The 20,413-nt window shown below is 38.3% G+C and overlaps 1 protein-coding gene across 8 annotated transcripts in view; it reads right to left on the bottom strand.

Annotated features, from left to right (window-relative positions):
* The window catches only part of neo1a (neogenin 1a), a 434,693-nt gene that overhangs the window by 86,146 nt on the left and 328,134 nt on the right, over window positions 1–20,413 (bottom strand). For 7 of the 8 annotated variants that reach the window (XM_062032365.1, XM_062032313.1, XM_062032355.1 and 4 more), the window contains exons 8-10: window positions 18,243–18,477; window positions 12,479–12,633; window positions 790–938 (exon numbers count right to left, since the gene is read on the bottom strand). In XM_062032365.1, coding sequence (XP_061888349.1) covers window positions 790–938; window positions 12,479–12,633; window positions 18,243–18,477 — 539 coding nt within the window. The remainder of the gene's footprint in view (window positions 1–789; window positions 939–12,478; window positions 12,634–18,242; window positions 18,478–20,413) is intronic. The other variant, XM_062032347.1, reaches the window with a different exon arrangement.

Below are 20,413 nucleotides of genomic sequence, written 5' to 3'. Positions count from 1 at the left end.
AAATCTTCTTTAGTTTAAAAAAAAAATCATATTATGTTTATAAACTCAGGAAATATGTCCCTGGACACATGAGGACTTTGAATATGACCAATATATGATCTTGTAACTACTTGGTACCGGATACCTACCTAAATTTGTGGTATCATCCAAAACTAATGTAAATCATCTGATTATTACATTTTATAAGATGTGTAGATAGAACATGTTAAAAGAGAAAGTAAGCAGATATTAACAGTAAATGAACAAGTAGATTAATAATTCATTTTCTACCACTTGTCCTTAATAATATTGACAAAATAATAGAATGGAAAATGACACAATATGTTACTGCATACGTCAGCAGCTAAATTAGGAGCCTTTGTTTGTTTACTTACTACTAAAAGACAAGTTGTCTTGTACGTTCACTCTTTTATTTAAGGATAAACTTGCAATAAGAAACATACGTTTAATGTACTTTTAGATTTTTTGTTGAAATAAAGCCAATAATGCAATTTTTTGTAGTCCACTTTATTTAGAAACGTATTGAAAAGTACCGAAAAGTATCGAAATACATTTTGGTACTGTTATCAGGACAATACTAGTACAACCCTATCGGCATCGAAAGGCATTAATCGGCATTGGTGGCCGATCAATCGGCGCATCTCTCGTCTAAATTATGACATTGATCAGTTCACAGTATAGTTAGTCTATGATCTATACATTTTCTGAACCAAATCATTACAAGTGCGCAATACCTTCAAAAGGTAATCATGTCATGCAAGGTGATATGCACCTATATGTGTAACTCACCTGTTCACTGCCAATGATTTTGTCTGTGTAGAACAACTTGTAGGTGAGGCTCTCTCCGTTGCCTGTGAGGGGCTTGTCCCAACTCAGAGTGACGGATGTTGGCGTATTCGACGCCGCCTGCAGGTTGGGGGCCGGGCCGGGCACTTGGACTGATAAACAAGTGACAGAAGTGAACAGGATTTAAAACACTTTCTCAACTATAGTCGTGGTCAAAAGTTTACATACACTTGTAAACAGTGTTGGGACTAACAAGTTACTGTAACGCCGTTAGTTTCGGCGGTAACTAGTAATCTAACGCGTTATTTTTTATATTCATAACTCAGTTACCGTTACTACATGATGCGTTACTGCGTTATTTTACGTTATTTTTTATGTAGTATCGGCTAGAAACAGAAGATTTGGGTGTGTTTTATTGGAGCGCTGCAGTGTCGTCCTTCTGAATCTTCTTGTGTCACAAGGAAGAGGTGTGCTGTGTGTGTGTCTGGGTGTGGGGAGGGGACGGGGGGGCGTGTCTGTGTTTACTAACAACGGAGCCGCAGTCGAGTGTCTTAACATGGAGATATTCTCACTTCTTTTTTTTTTTTTCGGGCACAAAGAAAAAAATATTTTAGTTACCGGTAGATGTAAGTTGTGTCTTGGATCAAAGATCCCATCTACTGCCCAAAACAACAATTCAAATCTGCCTGGTTAGGCTTTGTGTATGTCACGTGTGCGTTCCTTAGGTGAAGCCAGGTTTGCAGCTATGTTGTTATTATGCTGTTTGTTACTTATGTATGTTATGTTGCAGCTATTTGAAATAGTTTTGTCAATTTGTTCTGGCCTGAAATAAATTGGCCCTTTGAAACATATCTTTGTCTTTGTGTGTTGTATGTAGACCACATTGCTTAGTAGAGTTCAGTGATGCAAATGCATGTCAAGTTGATCAACAGATTGCATTATTGTCCAGTGCAATAACAGTCAATCAATCAATCAATCAATACTGAAATGAAGGCTAAAAGGGCATTAATGGGAGCTTTTTTTTAAAAAAAAAGAAGAAAAAAAAAAGTAACTAAATAGTTACTTTTCACTGTAACGCATTACTTTTTGGTGTTAGTAACTGAGTTACTTTTAAAATAAAGTAACTAGTAACTGTAACTAGTTACTGGTTTTCAGTAACTAACCCAACACTGCTTGTAAAGAACATAATGTCATGGCTGTCTTGAGTTTCCAATAATTTCTCCAACTCTTATTTTTTTGTGATAGAGTGATTGGAGCGCATACTTGTTGGTCACAAAAAACATTCATGAAGTTTGGTTCTTTTTTGAATTTATTATGGGTCTACTGAAAATGTGACCAAATCTGCTGGGTCAAAAGTATACATACAGCCAGAGCCGGCCCAAGGCATAAGCGTACTAAGCGCTTGCTTAGGGCCCGGCGGCCACCAGGTGAACCCCCAAAAGCAATTAACAAAAAATTCTTATTTTTATTTTTTGCATGTACGAGTCTGACTGATGATTTCTAAATGATCAAAGATATATTATTGTACAAAAACCCAATTTTAGGTCAACAGAGTGCTGCTGCTGATCTAGGCCTAGTGATTCTTCCTGCCTCTACTGCACCTGTGACGTTTGCCGCCTGCCGTGCAATGCCAGTGCGCACTGGACATCAAAAGCGCAGATAGAGGCAAAACAATGTCACAAAAAAGGACATATCCTTCAGGTGCAGAAAAAAGGAAGAAGAAGAAAGTGGAAGAGGAGAAAAAATGCCATGATAAAGGTATGTTTGCATGACTTGGTAATAAAAAGTTTATCAAAGAGATTTGTAGCTGTAATTAGCTTTAGCTAGGTGACGTTAGCTAGCTAGCGCGGTGCTAGCAATATGTTTTTAGCCATCAGGTTACTATATGGCGTCACATTAGTACCAAAAATCCAAGCACGTAAAAACTGTTATCGCGCGCTGATTTTCCACTTCGTGCGCGCGCGACACCCTTTTGCGCGCACGTGGTGCCTTTGTGCGCGTGCGCTGTCTCGGTCTGTGCGCTGTCATGTTTCATTTTGGTACTTTGGGGGCGGGCATGCTTACACCGCCCCTTCTTTCTGATTGGCTTTGAGCAATCAGAAGTATAGCAGGGCGGGTCATCGTCAATATGTATCAAGATTTACGGAGGAAGAAGTGGATAAAAAAATGTTGGCTGAAAAACAGGTAAGTTATTGAACTGCTTTGGAGTGATTGTAAGGGTACTATTACTAAAAATAATAATAATAAATGTTTATTTATAAAGCACTTTTCATACATTTAAAATGCAGCTCAAAGTGCTTTACATAGTTAAAAACAAAACGAGAAATAACACCCACATCCCATGAAGACAGTCAAACATGTACATAAAAATAAACAAACAACAACAACAACAACAATAATAATAACAACACAATGACAATAGCCAATCACAGGAACCCTCTGGACGTGGAGATCCAGAGGGCTCTTTGAGGAAACACTAGATGATCAAATAAATGGATTAAAAATAATTGAAATACACATCAGGTAAAAGTCCAAAAATAATATGAAATAAGATAAGATATAATCAAACATAAAAATAAACTACAATATGAAAAACTATTAAATAAAATAAAATACAATAAAAACTGATATATAAATATAATAAGACCATATAAAAATAGGCTAAGATATGATAAAACATAAAAATAAGCTAAGATATGATAAAACATAAAAATAACTAATACTAATAGAATAATCCTGCACATTGGGCCTAATATTTGTGTAGTAAAGTGGTTTTTGAATTCGAGCAATGTAATCTGAAAGATGTTTAAAATATCAACAATTAATGTTAATATTTTTGAAACAATATACTTCTCATAACATGAGTATCTGTGTGGTGTGCATGAGAGAGTGGAAAGAAAAGAATTGCTATAGTTTCACTTCATCTGCCATTTTTTTACAACCTACTTGAAGTTGTATTTTTCTTTTTTTTTTTCAAAGCCAATCAGAAAGAAGGGGCGGTCTAAGCATGCCCGCCCCCAAAGTACCAAAATGAAACATGACAGCGCACAGACCGAGACAGCGCGCGCGCAGAAAGGCACCGCGCACACGCAAGAAGGCGCCGATAACAGTTTTTACGCGCTTGGATTTTTGGTACTAATGTGACGCCATATTACTAGTGAGATATGTTGTTTGCACAAATTGTTTGCAGCAGAGCACGGTAATTTATGTGAGTAAAATAAACATTATTTTTTACATCAACTCATAAGTTATGTGAAACTTCCCCAGGAGCATTGTTAAAATACTTTGGAGGCACAGAATCAGCACAGAGCCAGTCCACATCCTCAGGCTCAACTGTGAGTGAGGAATCAGGTGAGGAAAAGACTGTCACCATACAGTATACATTTAATTTCTTAGTATAAACATTACACCTGAAGGGAAATTAATATAGTCAAAGTATCTCATTAATATGTGTGCCTATATGTATGTATGTATGTATGTATGTATTTCATCTTAGGTCCATCTCCATCCTCTACAGTGCTCTCTCACACACCTCCATCCTCTGTGCCCACTGTCCCCTCCATGTCTGAAACCACAGCTGATTTATCTAGTAAGTTAACTGCAAAACACCCCTTTATAATTGCTCATTGTACTGCAGAACATTCTGAGATTAATAATTATGTCCAACAGTGCAATTTAATGACCTTATAGGTCCTTCTTTTTTAGTCATTGTCTTTCTTTGGTCACTTCCTCAGCAACTTCCACCACAACGTCCCCTTCACACCGTGGACCATCATCAGCTCCGCCAGTTGACCCAGCGGAGTGGCCTTCTTTCCTCTCAGATTCAGACAGGACTGAGCAGGTGATCAGAGGAACACTGTCTATTAAGGAGAACTTTTCATTCCCCAAACGGCATGATGGCCGAAGTTTTCATTATCATTATACCTACAGACAGCTAGTCAATGGGGAAAAAGTCAAGCGTAGCTGGCTGACTTATTCAAGAAGTAAAGATGCAGTCTATTGCTTTTGCTGCAAATTATTTTCCAAAAAGTCCTTAAAACTGGCAGCCGAGGGACAGCGGGATTGGGTCAACATAGGTGCAATAATAAAGTGAATCAGAATCAGCTTTTTTGTCCAGTTATGTTTAACACACATGGAATTTAACTTCAGTAGACTGCGCTCTCTTTGTACAAAGTAAACATTAAATATGAACAATTAACTAAAAATATAAACTAGTAATTAAAGACTAATATGTACAAGACTGATGAGACAAGATGACACTTTTACTGTAAATACAAAGCTTTATCACTTGGACTGTTCAACCCCAGGCCACTCTTATAGCTGAATGTTTTCTACATTTTAAGATTAGGAACCATATGTGGCACTCTGGACATCATTCGTTCATTCATTGGTATTATTTATGTTCTTAACTGGGCCACCCCCATATCTTTATAAATGACATGTCATTTGTAAAGACATACCAGGCTGACAATAGGATAATGTAAACAACACTGCCAGAGCCGCAATGCGTTTATAGTAGGTGTGTGAATGATCAACAATCAATATTATTGGCAGAAATAGAGGGCCCCAAAATCAAATTTTGCTTAGGGCCCCATGGAGGCTTGGGCCGGCACTGCATACAGCAATGTTAATATTTGGTTACATGTCCCCTGGCAAGTTTCACTACAATAAGGCGCTTTTGTCATATTGAGTAAAAAGCTTCTGGCAAGCTTCTGGTTGAAATTTTGACCACTCCTCTTGACAAAATTGGTGCAGTTCAGATAAATATGTTGGTTTTCTGACATGGACTTGTTCCTTCAGCATTGTCCACACGTTTAAGTCAGGACTTTGGAAAGGCCATTCTAAAACCTTAATTCTAGCCTGATTTAGTCATTCCTTTACCACTTTTGACGTGTGTTTGGGGTCATTGTCCTGTTGAAACACCCAACTGCGTCCAAGACCCAACCTCTGGGCTGATGATTTTAGGTTGTCCTTAAGAATTTGGAGGTAATCCTGCTTTTTTTATTGTCCCATTTACTTTCTGTAAAGCACCAGTTCCATTGGCAGCAAAACAAGCCCAGAGCATAATACTACCACCACCATGCTTGACGGTAGGATGGTGTTCCTGGGATTAAAGGCCTCACCTTTTCTCCTCCAAACATATTGCTGGTTATTGTGGCCAAACAGCTCAATTTTTGTTTCATCTGACCACAGAACTTTCCTCCAGAAGGTCTTATTTTTGTCCATGTGATGTAAACTTTTGACCACGACTATTCCCATGACAATAGGCTCGACTTACACCGTTACAGTGTAGCAGCATCTCCATGGACTTTTTGTCAATTTTTGAGACAAGACAAGTTTGCAAAATAACAACCCTGTCTTATCTTTGTGTTTGATGGGAAATAAAACACTCTGCTTTTAGCTTGAAGTGCTCCACTGCAAGATTTGCTACAGCTTTTCCTGACAGGAAAGAGAGGTTGCCATTTGTCAGGGCGCACGCAGGCTGAAAGCGTATGCGTCATGTTAAAGCCAGCCTCTGAAGAAGAGCTGTGTTGTGTGCACCCAGGTCAAACGTCTAAGCTCCAATTGGAACAGAAGAGGCCACCTGAGAGCGATATATAGTGTCCAGGTAAAGCCGACACCCCCGCCTGCTCGCTATCCCCCATTGGGTGGCGAGGGTCTTGCTGGCACTAAAAGTGTGTTCATCCATCTGTCTGCCCTCTAAACAAGGACAACGCGAGGGAGACTGCCTGAATGAGAAAGTGACAGTGAATGAAATGTTGCCAGGAGCTGAAAGACATCAGGGAAATTCCATTCACGGCTCTTTTATACACGGAGATAAGAGTTGGCGCACCCTCCAACACAAAGCCGGAAAAGAGCACCGCTAAGTCGTTCCTTTATGATTCATAAGTCGGCTCCAGTCAAAACATTTTAATGAGGGCCTTAAACGCATCTTTTTTTGCAGAGCGAAGGGACAATTTGTTTTTGTCATACTTATTTATTTACTTAAAGGGGAACTGCACTTTTTTGGGGGGGAATTTTGCCTATTGTTCACAATCATTATGAAAGACATGGCGACAGATGTATTTTTTGAATGCATTCTAAACATTGAATAAATGTGTTTAAAAGTACACTTACAATGGAGCCTGTGGGAGCCACTCTATTCTGCCTATAAAGTCCTTAAAAAAACATCCAAACGCCTTTTATATACATGCTGTAAGTATATATGTAATGCAGTAACATCCACATTTATAATAACATTTAATATTTATGTATTTTGATAATTTTAAGCATACGCGGCACATTCATTTAAAAAACGCATTACAATGTTTGCTTTTTTTTATAACAACATCTCTGATTATTACTAACTGCAGATTTCCTTAGAGCCAACAAACATAATAAAACATCACTTACTGTACAATGCCTACTGTCATTAGGATTCCGACTGCTAGAATGTTGTTATATTCCCACTTTGATAAGGAATGACTCATAATCCTCGCGAAGAAAAGGGGGGTGGAACCAAGAATCTTTTTGTGTCATTCTTGCCATTTCCAGGTATAAATTGGCTGTCAAAGTGTACTAACTTGTCGGAATACGTCCTCAGCCTTCTACTTTCCAGGGGAGAGGCAAGATTTATGATCTACCAAGAAGCTTGATGAGCAAGGAAGCAGCTGATCAGTTGATGATGTCAACATTGGCACTCAAGCTCGTGATCACAGCGCCGCTATAAATAGTTTGTCTGCGTTAGCGTTTATAATAACAATATCACTAATACTTTGTTAATATTCAAGTCATGAAATGTAAATGAAGTATTGTTGGCGGTTTTTGGATGCTTATTTATTGAGTTTTATAGGACCTATCATTGGCTACGCTGTAAACAGACTTTTATTTACGTTAATTTACGAGTTAGAACACATTAAAAAAATACATCTGTCGTCATGTCTTTCATATCGAGTTAGAACACATTAAAAAAATACATCTGTCGTCATGTCTTTCATATTGATTGTGAACGATAGGCAAAATTCCAAAAAAAGTGTAGTTCCCCTTTAAGCTTGGTTTAAAGCATATTCAGAATCGAAAAATGCTTCGAAGGGAACCTATGATGAATTTGACCTTTTTTGACTTATAAAAGATGTTACAATGTTGGATACTCGTGTTACACAATACCAAAGCGTCAAATCATTAGGTTCATTCATTTTGGTGTGAGCTTGCACAAAGTTTTGGATGCCTCTGTTCGCTGGGTTTTGTAGCTATGTTGTGACATCACAGCAAAGTGGACGTACTTATTTGGACATTAAAGGAGTAAAATTATGATTTTTTTCCCTACATTAAAATCACTTTATTGTGGTCAACATAACATGTTATGGTGTTTTTTTGGTCAACATTTTGCATCGATTATGTTTTACAGACCGTTTTTTAAGTCGTTGTCTGACCGTCTCTTCAGGATGTGCCATTTTGTGGTCGGGTCTTATTTATGTGCCTCAGCTTTTTGGGAATGCCTCCAGAATCGAACATTTTGCAGACAGACTCAAAAAATATGACTGTGAAGCATAATTTACACAAAAGCATATCCAAATCCAATACCTGTTATCTAGACCACAAGGAAGTGTTTTAAAGTACCAGTAGAGTGGAAAAACAAGTTGCCTCTATATTGACCCTATTATCATATATGTCTGATTTATGATACCAAAGACTTCCAAAGTTTGTGATTAAATAGATATGATCAAAATAGTATCAATCTCACGGAGATTCCCGAGCCATTTTGAGAGTTAATGAGCAAGCCAGGCACGTAATCGCGTGCCGTGGAGGTAGCAACCACAGATCCCTTCCCCATCAACAACAATGCTAATCAAGCAGACTTTGTGAGAACCAACAACGATTACATTGGGAAAAATTATGATCCAGGACCTTATATTTTGGAGCCCGAACACAAAGAGGATGAGCAATAAGTTTTAGAAGTTGACTGTTGAACGGATGCAGCTTTATTGTGACACTAGCATCAAAGGCATTGCTAGGTGCTAAACATACAAACTAACCATATTAAAGGCCTACTGAAATGATATTTTTTTATTTAAACGGGAATAGCAGATCCATTCTATGTGTCATACTTGATCATTTCGCGATATTGCCATATTTTTGCTGAAAGGATTTAGTAGAGAAAATCGACGATAAAGTTCGCAACTTTTGCTCGCTGATAAAAAAAGCCTTGCCTGTACCGGAAGTAGCGTGACGTCAGAGGAGGTAATATCCTCACAATTTTCCTTTGTTTACAATGGAGCGAGAGAGATTCGGACCGAGAAAGTGACGATTACCCCATTAATTTGAGCGAGGATGAAAGATTCGTAGATGAGGAACGTTACAGTGAAGGACTTGAGAGGCAGTGATGGACGTATCTTTTTTCGCTCTGACCGTAACTTAGGTACAAGCTGGCTCATTGGATTCCACACTCTCTCCTTTTTCTATTGTGGATCACGGATTTGTATTTTAAACCACCTCGGATACTATATCCTCTTGAAAATGAGAGTCGAGCACCCGAAATGGACATTTAAAGTGACTTTTATCTCCAAGACAATACATCGGTGACACACTTAGCTACTGAGCTAACGTGATAGCATCGTTCTCAAATGAAGATAGAAACAAAATAAATAAACCCCTGACTGGAAGGATAGACAGAAGATCAACAATACTATTAAACCATGTACATGTAACTACACGGTTAAAAATTCTCAGCCTGGTAAGGCTTAACAATGCTGTTGCTAACGACGCTAAGGCTAATTTAGCAACTTAGCAACCGGACCTCACAGAACTATGATAAAAACATTAGCGCTCCACCTACGCCAGCCAGCCCTCATCTTCCCATCAACAGCCGTGCTCACCTGCGTTCCAGCGATCAACGGCGCGACGAAGGACTTAATCCGTGGGTTTGGCGGCAAGCATCGGCTAGGCGTCTGCTATCAGGGTAAGTAGTCCTTGTTGTGTTGCTGTAAGTGTTGTACTTAGCCGCTAAGACACCGATCGATCCCACCTACAACGTTCTTCTTTGCAGCCTCCATTGTTCATTAAACAAATTGCAAAAGATTCACCAACACAGATGTCCAGAATACTGTGGCATTTTGTCGAAGAAAACAAAAGGTTTTTGTATCGGGTCCGATGGGGTCCAACCACTTCCGTGGATTTTGTGACGTCACGCGCATAAATCATATCCAAAGGAGTTTTTCAACCTGAAGTGTGGCGGGAATTTTAAAATTGCACTTTATAAGTTAACCCGGCCGTATTGGCATGTGTTTCAATGTTAAGATTTCATCATTGATATATAAACTATCAGACTGCGTGGTCGGTAGTAGTGGGTTTCAGTAGGCCTTTAAACCATAATAAAACAAACACTTACTGTACAATTTCCACTCTGGCTGGGATGCCGACCGAAGGGACGCTCACATAATCCTGTTTATATGATTAGATCACAATCCTCACGAACGGTTAAAAACAAGCTTCTTTTTGTGTCTTTTTTGCCATCACGGGCGATGTTAAAGTCGACCAACCTCTCGGTCCATGGCCACAATTATCCACTACCAGGTGAGAGATGCATGAATTATAATCTAGAATTTACTTTTAGCAAGTTTTAGACGAAGCAGAGGCAGCCGCCTGCTATAGTGTATCAACTATAGCAGCATAAGCTAGCATTAGCTCAATGCAATCAATGCACTGCCAAAATAGGCCATCTGCATTGGCGCTTATAATAACAATATCACTCATATTTGGTTGATTTTTAGGTCACGACATGTAAATGGAGTATTGTTGGCGGTTTCTGAAAGTTTTTAGAAGGTATAATGAGCGCAACAGAGGACCCTCCATCTGTTGACTCAATTGTTAGCTGTTTATTTACGATTTCGAATGCATAAATAAGCCAAGCTCTTTCCAATTTTTGCGTATTTCCAGTGTGGCTGATCTAATAACATGGTCAGAGTGACGTAGAATCTACAGAAATTGCTGAAGATATTCGGAGCAGATGGCTGACTGAATATGTGACATTTTGTGATGTTTAGACGGTATTTTCACTTTCCGGACCATAGGGCGCACCAGATCATAAGGCCCACTGACGATTAATGGTTTATTTTTTATCTTTTTTTTTATACATATATTAGGCGCACCTGATTATAGGGCGCATTACAAGAGTCATATTATTATTACACATACACATTTTTTTCTAAATGGAAAACACTTCCTTGTGGTCTACATAACATGTAATGGTGGTTCTTTGGTCAAAATGTTGCATGGATTATGTTTTACAGATCATCTTCAAGCCGCTTTCTGACATTCGCTTCCGGTCTTATTTACGTGGCTCACATTTGGCAGCGTCTTCTCCTCGTCATCTTTGTTGTAGCGGTGTAGCGTGCAAGGACGGGAGTGGAAGAAGTGTCAAAAGATGGAGCTAACTGTTTTAATGACATTCAGACTTTACTTCAATCAATAACGGAGCAGCATCTCCTCATCCGGAAACAACCACACCGGAAATGTGTCCCGTGAAAAACCGTCCGACCGGAACTCTAATAACTAAAGTTCCTTGGGTGAATAAAGTAAACTCACTACGCCGGTATGTTTTAGCGCTTTCATGGCGAGTTTACTGACAGATATAAGTAAGAACTTTACACTACTTTATATTAGAAATGGCAACAGCGGAGGATGAATGTTACATAACAAGAAGATAGAGAAAAAGAAGAAGCTTATTGACTACGGTGTCGTCACTGACTACAAAGGCAGACGCACGCAATTTTTCAGGATTCATGCAGATCCCAAATACAGCTCAGCAGGTACCAGAAAGTAAGAAAAGTTGATTTTGCATAATGTTGAGAAACAAAACGCCAGATATGTCTTACCTTATACACACACCATAATAATACTCGTATGTTTAATACGCTGACAATCCATCAAGCGGTGCGGCTTCATAGCTTACCAAAGTCGTACTAAAACATTTTGATAGATTTTTGAGTGCCTTGTGTAATGTTCTATATTTTCAATGGAACATATAAAATGTTGGTGTTGTTTACTTGAGACCCATCATATTGCAGTCTACACTTATCGCTTATGTTTGACTGCCATCTACTGGTCACACGTATCATTACACCATGTACCAAATAAAATAGTTTGGAGGTCGGTAAGCTCGACCAAACTTATTCCTTACATTAAGCGCACCGGGTTATAAGGCGCACTGTCGAGTTTTGAGAAAAAAAATTGATTTTAAGTGCGCCTTATAGTCCGGAAAATTCGGTATTTTGCGGACATATACAATTGGATGTGGTTTAATAGATACAATGAAACACAACTAAGTATATAAAGTCAACTTGTTTTCCCACTCTACTGGTACTTTAAATGTATTGTAGATTAGAATCATCTCTCCCCTTTCATGTAAACAAGGGGCAGCTCTTGAGGAAATAATTGTACAATTGTCCGGTGTGCTGTTGGGTGGTCTACCTTAAAAAGGCTGTGCTGTGTGTGAGTGTGTTTAGCGGTGGCAGCCTGTTTGAAGCCAGTGTTTGTGCATAAGAGTGAATATTTGCACTGGTGAGGGTTTGTTTGCACATTTGTGTGATTCTTTCGAGTGCATCCTGTTTTCTTCCGTGAAGCCAGCAGGTTTCCACCAAACTAGCTGTTTACTGAGCACACAGATGAAATGTGTGTGTGTGTGCAAGTAGGTACAGGTATGTGTTTGCCTCACCTTCACCCTGGGTGGCCACCTTTAGCCCTGCAGAGCTTTCTCCCTGGCCATTAACGTTGTGGGCCACAACCCTGAAGCGATATTTGGTGTCTGGCATCAGGCTCTGGATGGTGACCTGCATCTCCCCTGGTCGGCTTGTATTTACAACTCGCTCCCTGATGTGAACACAAATAAACAGGCATGAGCCTAACACTACATCTCTACATGCAATGGGCTAGAAAATATGCAGGCCCCCCTACGTTAACAGGAACCATTCATTCACATTCACAGTGGTAGCTTTAAAAGTTATCATCAGACAACTGCATGGTCGTTGGCATCAGCGTGTTGGGCACAAGATTAAAGGGAAGCTTTATAGTAGGGACAGACTATGAACTGCAGTTCGGAACCAATCAGACGACAACTCTGCGAATTTTTCTTGAATGCGGTCGTTTATTGTCAGTTATGGAGTAACTGGACATACAGTATATGAAATGAACGCGTTACCTGACATTACAGTCATCCCTTGCCACATCGCAGTTCAAATATCTCGGCTTCACTACATCGCAGACTTAAAAACATTTTTAAAGCATATTTTTTGGCCTAAATTAAAGGCCTACTGAAATCCCACTACTACCGACCACACAGTCTGATAGTTTATATATCAATGATGAAATCTTAACATTGCAACACATGCCAATACGGCCGGGTTAACTTATAAAGTGCAATTTTAAATTTCCCGCGAAACTTCCTGTTAAAAACGTCTATGTATGATGACGTATGCGCGTGACGTCAATAGTTGAAACGGAAGTATTCGGACACATTGTATCTCAATACAAACAGCTCTGTTTTCATCGCAAAATTCCACAGTATTCTGGACATCTGTGTTGGTGAATCTTTTGCAATTGTTTAATGAACAATGGAGACTGCAAAGAAGAAAGCTGTCGGTGGGATCGGTGTATTAGCGGATGGCTGCAGCAACACAACCAGGAGGACTTTGACTTGGATAGCAGACGCGCTATCCGACGCTAGCCGCCGACCGCATCGATGATCGAGTGAAGTCCTTCGTCGCGCCGTCGATCGCTGGAACGCAGGTGAGCACGGGTGTTGATGAGCAGATGAGGGCTGGCGTAGGTGGAGAGATAATGTTTTAATCATAGCTCTGATGAGGTCCCGTAGCTAAGTTAGCTTCAATGGCGTCGTTAGCAACAGCATTGCTAGGCTTCGACAGGCGGCACAGCATTAACCGTGTGGTTACAGGTCCAGTGTTTGGTTCGGTGTCTCCTGATAGTAGTATTGTTGATCTGCTGTCTATCCTTCCAGTCAGGGGCTTATTTCTTTTGTTTGCATCTGCATTTAAGCACGATGCTATCACATTAGCTCCGTAGCTAAAGTGCTTCACCGATGTATTGTCGTGGAGATAAAAGTCACTGTGAATGTCCATTTCGCGTTCTGGACTCTCATTTTCAAGAGGATATAGTATCCAAGGTGGTTTAAAATACAAATCCGTGATCCACAATAGAAAAAGGAGAAAGTGTGGAATCCAATGAGCCCTTGTACCTAAGTTACGGTCAGAGCGAAAAAAGATATGTCCTGCACTGCACTCTAGTCCTTCACTCTCATGTTCCTCATCCACAAATCTTTCATCCTCGCTCAAATTATTGGGGTAATCGTCGCTTTCTCGGTCCGAATCGCTCTCGCTGCTGGTGTAAACAATGGGGAAATGTGAGGAGCCCCTCAACCTGCGACGTCACGCTACTTCCGGTACAGGCAAGGCTTTTTTTTATCAGCGACCAAAAGTTGCGAACTTTATCGTCGATGTTCTCTACTAAATCCTTTCAGCAAAAATATGGCAATATCGCGAAATGATCAAGTATGACACATAGAATGGATCTGCTATCCCCGTTTTAATAAAACAATTTCATTTCAGTAGGCCTTTAAGTGTTAAATTACAAAACCCAAAACCAGTGAAGTTGGCACTTTGTGTAATTCGTAAATAAAAACAGAATACAATGATTTGCAAATCCTTTTCAACCTATATTTAATTGAATAGACAGCAAAGACAAGACATTTAGTGTTCGAACTGAGAAACTTAATTTTTTTTTGAAAATAATCATTAACTTAATTAATTAATGGCAGCAACACATTGCCAAAAAGTTGGCACAGGGGCATTTTTACCACTGTGTTACATGGCCTTTCCTTTTAACAACACTCAGTTAACGTTTGGGAACTGAGGAGACCAATTTTTGAAGCTTTTCAGGTGGAATTCTTTCCCATTCTTGCTTGATGTACAGCTTAAGTTGTTCAACAGTGAAGCCTAAAATACTACAATGGAGACCCCGTTGTGGTATTTTAGGCTTCATAATGCGCCACACATTTTCAATGGGAGACAGGTCTGGACTACAGGCAGGCCAGTCTAGCACCTGCACTTTTTTACTATGAAGCCACGCTGTTGTAACACGTGCAGAATGTGGCTTGGCATTGTCTTGCTGAAATAAACAGGGGCATCCATTTAAAAGATGTCGGTTTTTGATGCAGTACCACCTGAGGGATCGAAGGTTACGGGCATTCAATGTTACGTGCAGTGATTTCTCCAGATTATCTGAACCTTTTGATGATATTACAAAGGAATATCATCAAAATCCCAGCTCTAATTTAGAGGAATTACTCAGGATGTGATGAAGTATTTCCACGTCATGGCCGTGTTGTAGTGGCCGGGTGACTGTCATAGCAATAACGCTTGGGGGTGAGTACTGTAATCTACAGTAGAACTCAAGGCTACTATATTGGGTGAAATTAGTGTAAAGCGTGAAGTGAAGTGAATTATATTTGTATAGCGCTTTTTCTCTAGTGACTCAAAGCGCTTTTACATAGTGAAACCCAATATCTAAGTTACATTTAAACCAGTGTGGGTGGCACTGGGAGCAGGTGGGTAAAGTGTCTTGCCCCAGGACACAACGGCAGTGACTAGGATGGCAGAAGCGGGGATCGAACCTGGAACCCTCAAGTTGCTGGCACGGCCACTCTACTAACCGAGCTATACCGCCCCTGACTGTATGGGTGTTATTTCATATTTAGAGGGCTCCAAATATGTAAAAAAAAAAGGTTGTGCTCCAACTACGAAAATATTAGATTCATGAATAATAATTGTACTTTGTGGAAATGTGTTTCTCAAGGTCAGGCCTGCAACCATAAACAAGGGACGACAGTACATTGAAAGTAAAAATGTCACAATTGTAGCAGTTTGTACAAGGCTTGGGTATTGTTTCCCCATTTATCCAGAAGACTATTTGTCACTGTTGTACTTCATTCTAAAGGTGTTGGATGGGGTTGAGATCAAGGCTTCTCAGTTTTTCCACCCTAAATTGGTCTAAGCATGCCTTCGTGGAGCTGGCTTTGTGTGCTAGGGCACAGTCATGCTGAAACAAAGATTTGGCTTTACCCAAGTCTCAAATGTCTTGGTAACTCAGGGGAAACTAAGTAGTAGGGACGGGCGGTCGTTCCAAATATCGGTGGTATCGATACATAGGGTGGTATCAGTACTGAATGTACACGACGTGACAAGATTGATGTGAGCCTGAAAACACTTATCATTATGTGCATATGACAACTGAAAATGTTGTATTTTATGATTTTATTTCAACTGATTCATGATTATTTTTACAAGGATTTCATTTCCATTTACTGTACGATTTCATTCGCCTTCTTGTAATTTCATGCATCTCTTAAACACTTTGAATTGCCTTAAATAATTTTGCTCTATACATAATCGTGCCTTACCTTTTTCATACTGCTACCAAGATTTGAGCAAATAAATGACGTGCATTTAAGTAAAACAATTTTTGAATTAATCATCATATTTGACATTCTGAAAAAAAAGTTGCATTTGTGAAAGGAGACAGAAGTTTTGCGGCATTTTAGTTATGCTTTTATACTATTTTTATGATTTTTTTCAACTTTATTTGTACCAGGGATGCTCAAAAAATCGATTCACATCCAAATGACAAAATGTATTTATTCCGATTCTAAATCGATTGATATTTTTTGAGAATCAAAATATTTCAAGAATACATTGTTATAATAAAACCATAAATGACTATTATTGATATTACTATTATCATCATCATTATTGTTGGTGCTGCTTTTATACATTTTTAGTTTTACTTTGTTTTTAGTATTGTATTTAAATAGTATTGTATCTGTATGTCTTGTCAATTACTTTGTAAATGTATAACCTTTTATTATTATTTATTTTATTTGTTATTATTTATAAGTATTGTAAAGCTGGGGTTGGAGTTTCACCATTTTCTTTTATTAGATTGATTAACATTCAAATGTTTTAAAATCTATTTTTAAAAAGACGTATTTTAGTACATCAGCAGCCAAGAGGAGCTTTTTTAACCTGTAACCTGTTGAGAAAAAGCTTTATTATACTCTATAAACCAAATAATATACTACAAGAATCGTGCTGAATCGAGAATTGATTCTGAATCCAATCGCCGCCCAAAGAATTGGAATCAAATTCAATTGTGAGTAACCGAAATTCTCACCTTTAATTTCTAATAGTTTACTTTTTTTTAACACCGTTGTATTGTTTGGTTTGTTTAGTTGTGTATTTATAGCCATTTCTGTTTAATTTTTATCAAGTTTTTTACATTTTTTTATTTGTACAGCACTTTAAGGCGGTAGTAGATGTAAAACATATATATATATATATATATATATATATATATATATATATATATATATATATATATATATATATATATATATATATATATATATATATATATATATATATATACAAATAGTATACATAATAAATACTGTATATATTATTATACATACATATATATATATATAAAATAGTATATATAATAATTACTGTACATATTATCATACATTACATATAGTACACACATACATATATATGTATATATATATATGTATATATATATATATATATATATATATATATATATATATATATATATATATATATACATATATATATATATATATAATAGTATATATAATAAATACTGTATATATTATACATATATTTATAATTGTTATACATCTATATATATATATATGTATATACACACATATAATATATATACACATGTATATACAGGTGTATATACGTTAGGTCAGGAAAAAACACAGAGGCTATTTCATCCCTACAAGCCTGTGTCACAGGTTTCCCTGCTCTTCAGGGGATTTTTCCAGGATGTGAAGAATTCAGAGTGTGAATCTGAATAAATAACCCCCTGAATATACTTCAGGGGATTTTTCCAGGATGCGATCCCCTGAAGAGCAGGGAAACCTGCGAAACAGGCTTGTAGGGATGAAATAGCCTCTGTGTTTTTTCCTGACCCAACGTATATTCCGCTCTACCCCGGTACTGTATAACGGATAAACACACACACACACACACATATACACACACACACACACACATATATATATATATATATATATATATATATATATATATATATATATATATATATATATATATATATATATATATATATATATATATATATATATATATATATATATATATATATATATATATATATATATATTAACCTTGACCTTTTTGTTCACTTACAAAATAATATTTTAAGAAAGGAATTAGCATTCATTAATAAACTCGCACTTTTTTAACTGTTTTGATGAGCTACTTCCAGGGTGCTCTGAGCCTCAGCAATGCATTCACACAGGTGAGGGTGAGTATAGGTGCCCTCCTGGCACAATCACAATGTAGACTGTGTGTTACCTGCTGGTGCCCTCCTGGCTGTAGAAAACAGAGTAGGTTAGATCGTCTCCGTGCGGTTCAGCCGGCGGGCGCCAGGTGAGCTTGATGAAGCGGGTGGAAACCAGCGAAGCCACCACATCGCGGGGGGCGGAGGGAGTGGGCCCTGCTTGACCGGCCACACCTCCGGAGCCTGGCGTTACATGGTCAGTAGTGTTAGGAGTCAGCGAGGGGGGGTGGAGAGGGGGCAGGGCGACATCTTGGGGTGGGGGAAGAGGAGGTGAGGAGGGTCGGGGGGGGGGGGGGGGGTGAGGGGGGGGGGATATGGGGAATCAGTGGCAGCATGGGGGATGGGAGAAATAGTGTGCAGAAGAGGAGAACAGGACAGGAGGTGAAATGGAAATGACGGTGAAACGAAAGGAGGGAAGGAAACAAAAACAGAAGAAAAAACAAAATAACAACAACGTAACAAAAAAGACTTTTGGCGTGACAAGGAAACAGAAATAAAACAGCTGTACTAAATTCACAAAGCTCACAAATAAAAAGCACAATACAAGGGGGAACTACACATGCAGATCTACTGTACGTACACACTGCTGTCTAACCACACAACATAGTACATTCAACTAACTACATTCTGGGACCCCGTACATAAGGGCCCCCAGTCCCACCCTAAACCTAACGTCGCCTTCACAAGCAGTAAAACAATGAATTATTGCATGGATTTGGTTAAAACCAGCTTTTTAGAACACATTCAAAGTTATTAGGTTTTTGACTTTTTAAAGATGGGATTGACAGAATTAAAATATATACTGTATATAAACCCCCAAATGTTTTGTTTTACAAAAAAAAAAAGTTTCAATATGAAATTCAAAGTAAAGTGGCCAGAATATTAATTTAAATAATTCATTATTCACTTTAATATGATTATAATTTTGTCAAGTTTACTTCAGCGTGTAGAATAAGAGATGATCTTATTATCTGTTAATAATATGAATTATAATAATACATTATTATCATTATGATTATTTCATTACCAGTGGATCTCTTGGGAGTTCAGTCACCCCCTGTCTTTAAAAACTAGTAATGCGTCTTTTTGTAACTTTAATCTAGGGTCTTTGAATGCACCACAGTTATGTGCAATGAGATGCAAAAATGACATAACTTTGTCCTACGCTGCCACAAATACATTTGCTATATTTTTACCTTTCTTCTATCACCTCATTCCTTGTTCCAAAATGTTGGTGCTCTGTGTGAATGCTTAAAATGTGAACTTTGATGATGCTATGACGTCTGTGTCAAGCAAAGTGTTCGAACAAGACAAACCATTTTCTATTTTTGATAGGGGGTGTTGCAGTAGTTTTAGACATTCTTAATTGAATTCATTGAACTTTCACAGCTATACTAAATTTATACAAACATTTGTGACTTTTTAAAATAAATGACATATTTTAATGCTTTTAATGACTGAGTTCAGTTCAAAACTTGGGAGACAAATATTTTTGTAGAAATTCTTGAGAACACGAAAGTGCTCCTGTTGGAACATGGACCACTGTAAACACACTGGCAGATCCTTGCACTGACATTTTAATCTTCCTACCAAACATAGAACATTGGGGTTCAAACTTGTGATTTAAGCGAGGCGTTCCTCAAGGCACACCTTCAAGTCCCCTCCTTTTTGGCAGTTACACTTTTCTCATAATGTGATTTATGTGACTAATGTGTTGCTGTAGCTTTTTTTTTTTTTTACTTCAGATGCAGTCATTTGTTCAACTTATTTAGTTATACTAGTGGTGTTCCTCAAGGTTCCATTTTAGGTCCTCTCTCTCTCTCACCATTTAGGTCAGGGGTGTCAAACTGGTTTTCATTGAGGGCCACGTTGCAGTTTTGGCTGCCCTCAGAGGGCCGCTTGTAACATTATTAAAAGAAACATACCGTATTTTTCGGACTATAAAACGCAGTTTTTTTTCATAGTCTGGCCAGGGGTGCGACTTATACTCAGGAGCGACTTATGTGTGAAATTATTAACACATTACCGTAAAATATAAAATAATATTATTTAGCTCATTCACGTAAGAGACTAGACGTATAAGATTTCATGGGATTTAGCGATTAGGAGTGACAGATTGTTTGGTAAACGTATAGCATGTTCTATATCAGGGGTCACCAACCTTTTTGAAACCAAGGACTACTTC

The sequence above is a fragment of the Entelurus aequoreus genome, linkage group LG02 (genome assembly GCF_033978785.1).
Source record: "Entelurus aequoreus isolate RoL-2023_Sb linkage group LG02, RoL_Eaeq_v1.1, whole genome shotgun sequence".
NCBI classification, from domain to species: domain Eukaryota; kingdom Metazoa; phylum Chordata; class Actinopteri; order Syngnathiformes; family Syngnathidae; genus Entelurus; species Entelurus aequoreus.
This window is presented reverse-complemented; position numbering and strand designations above follow the sequence as displayed.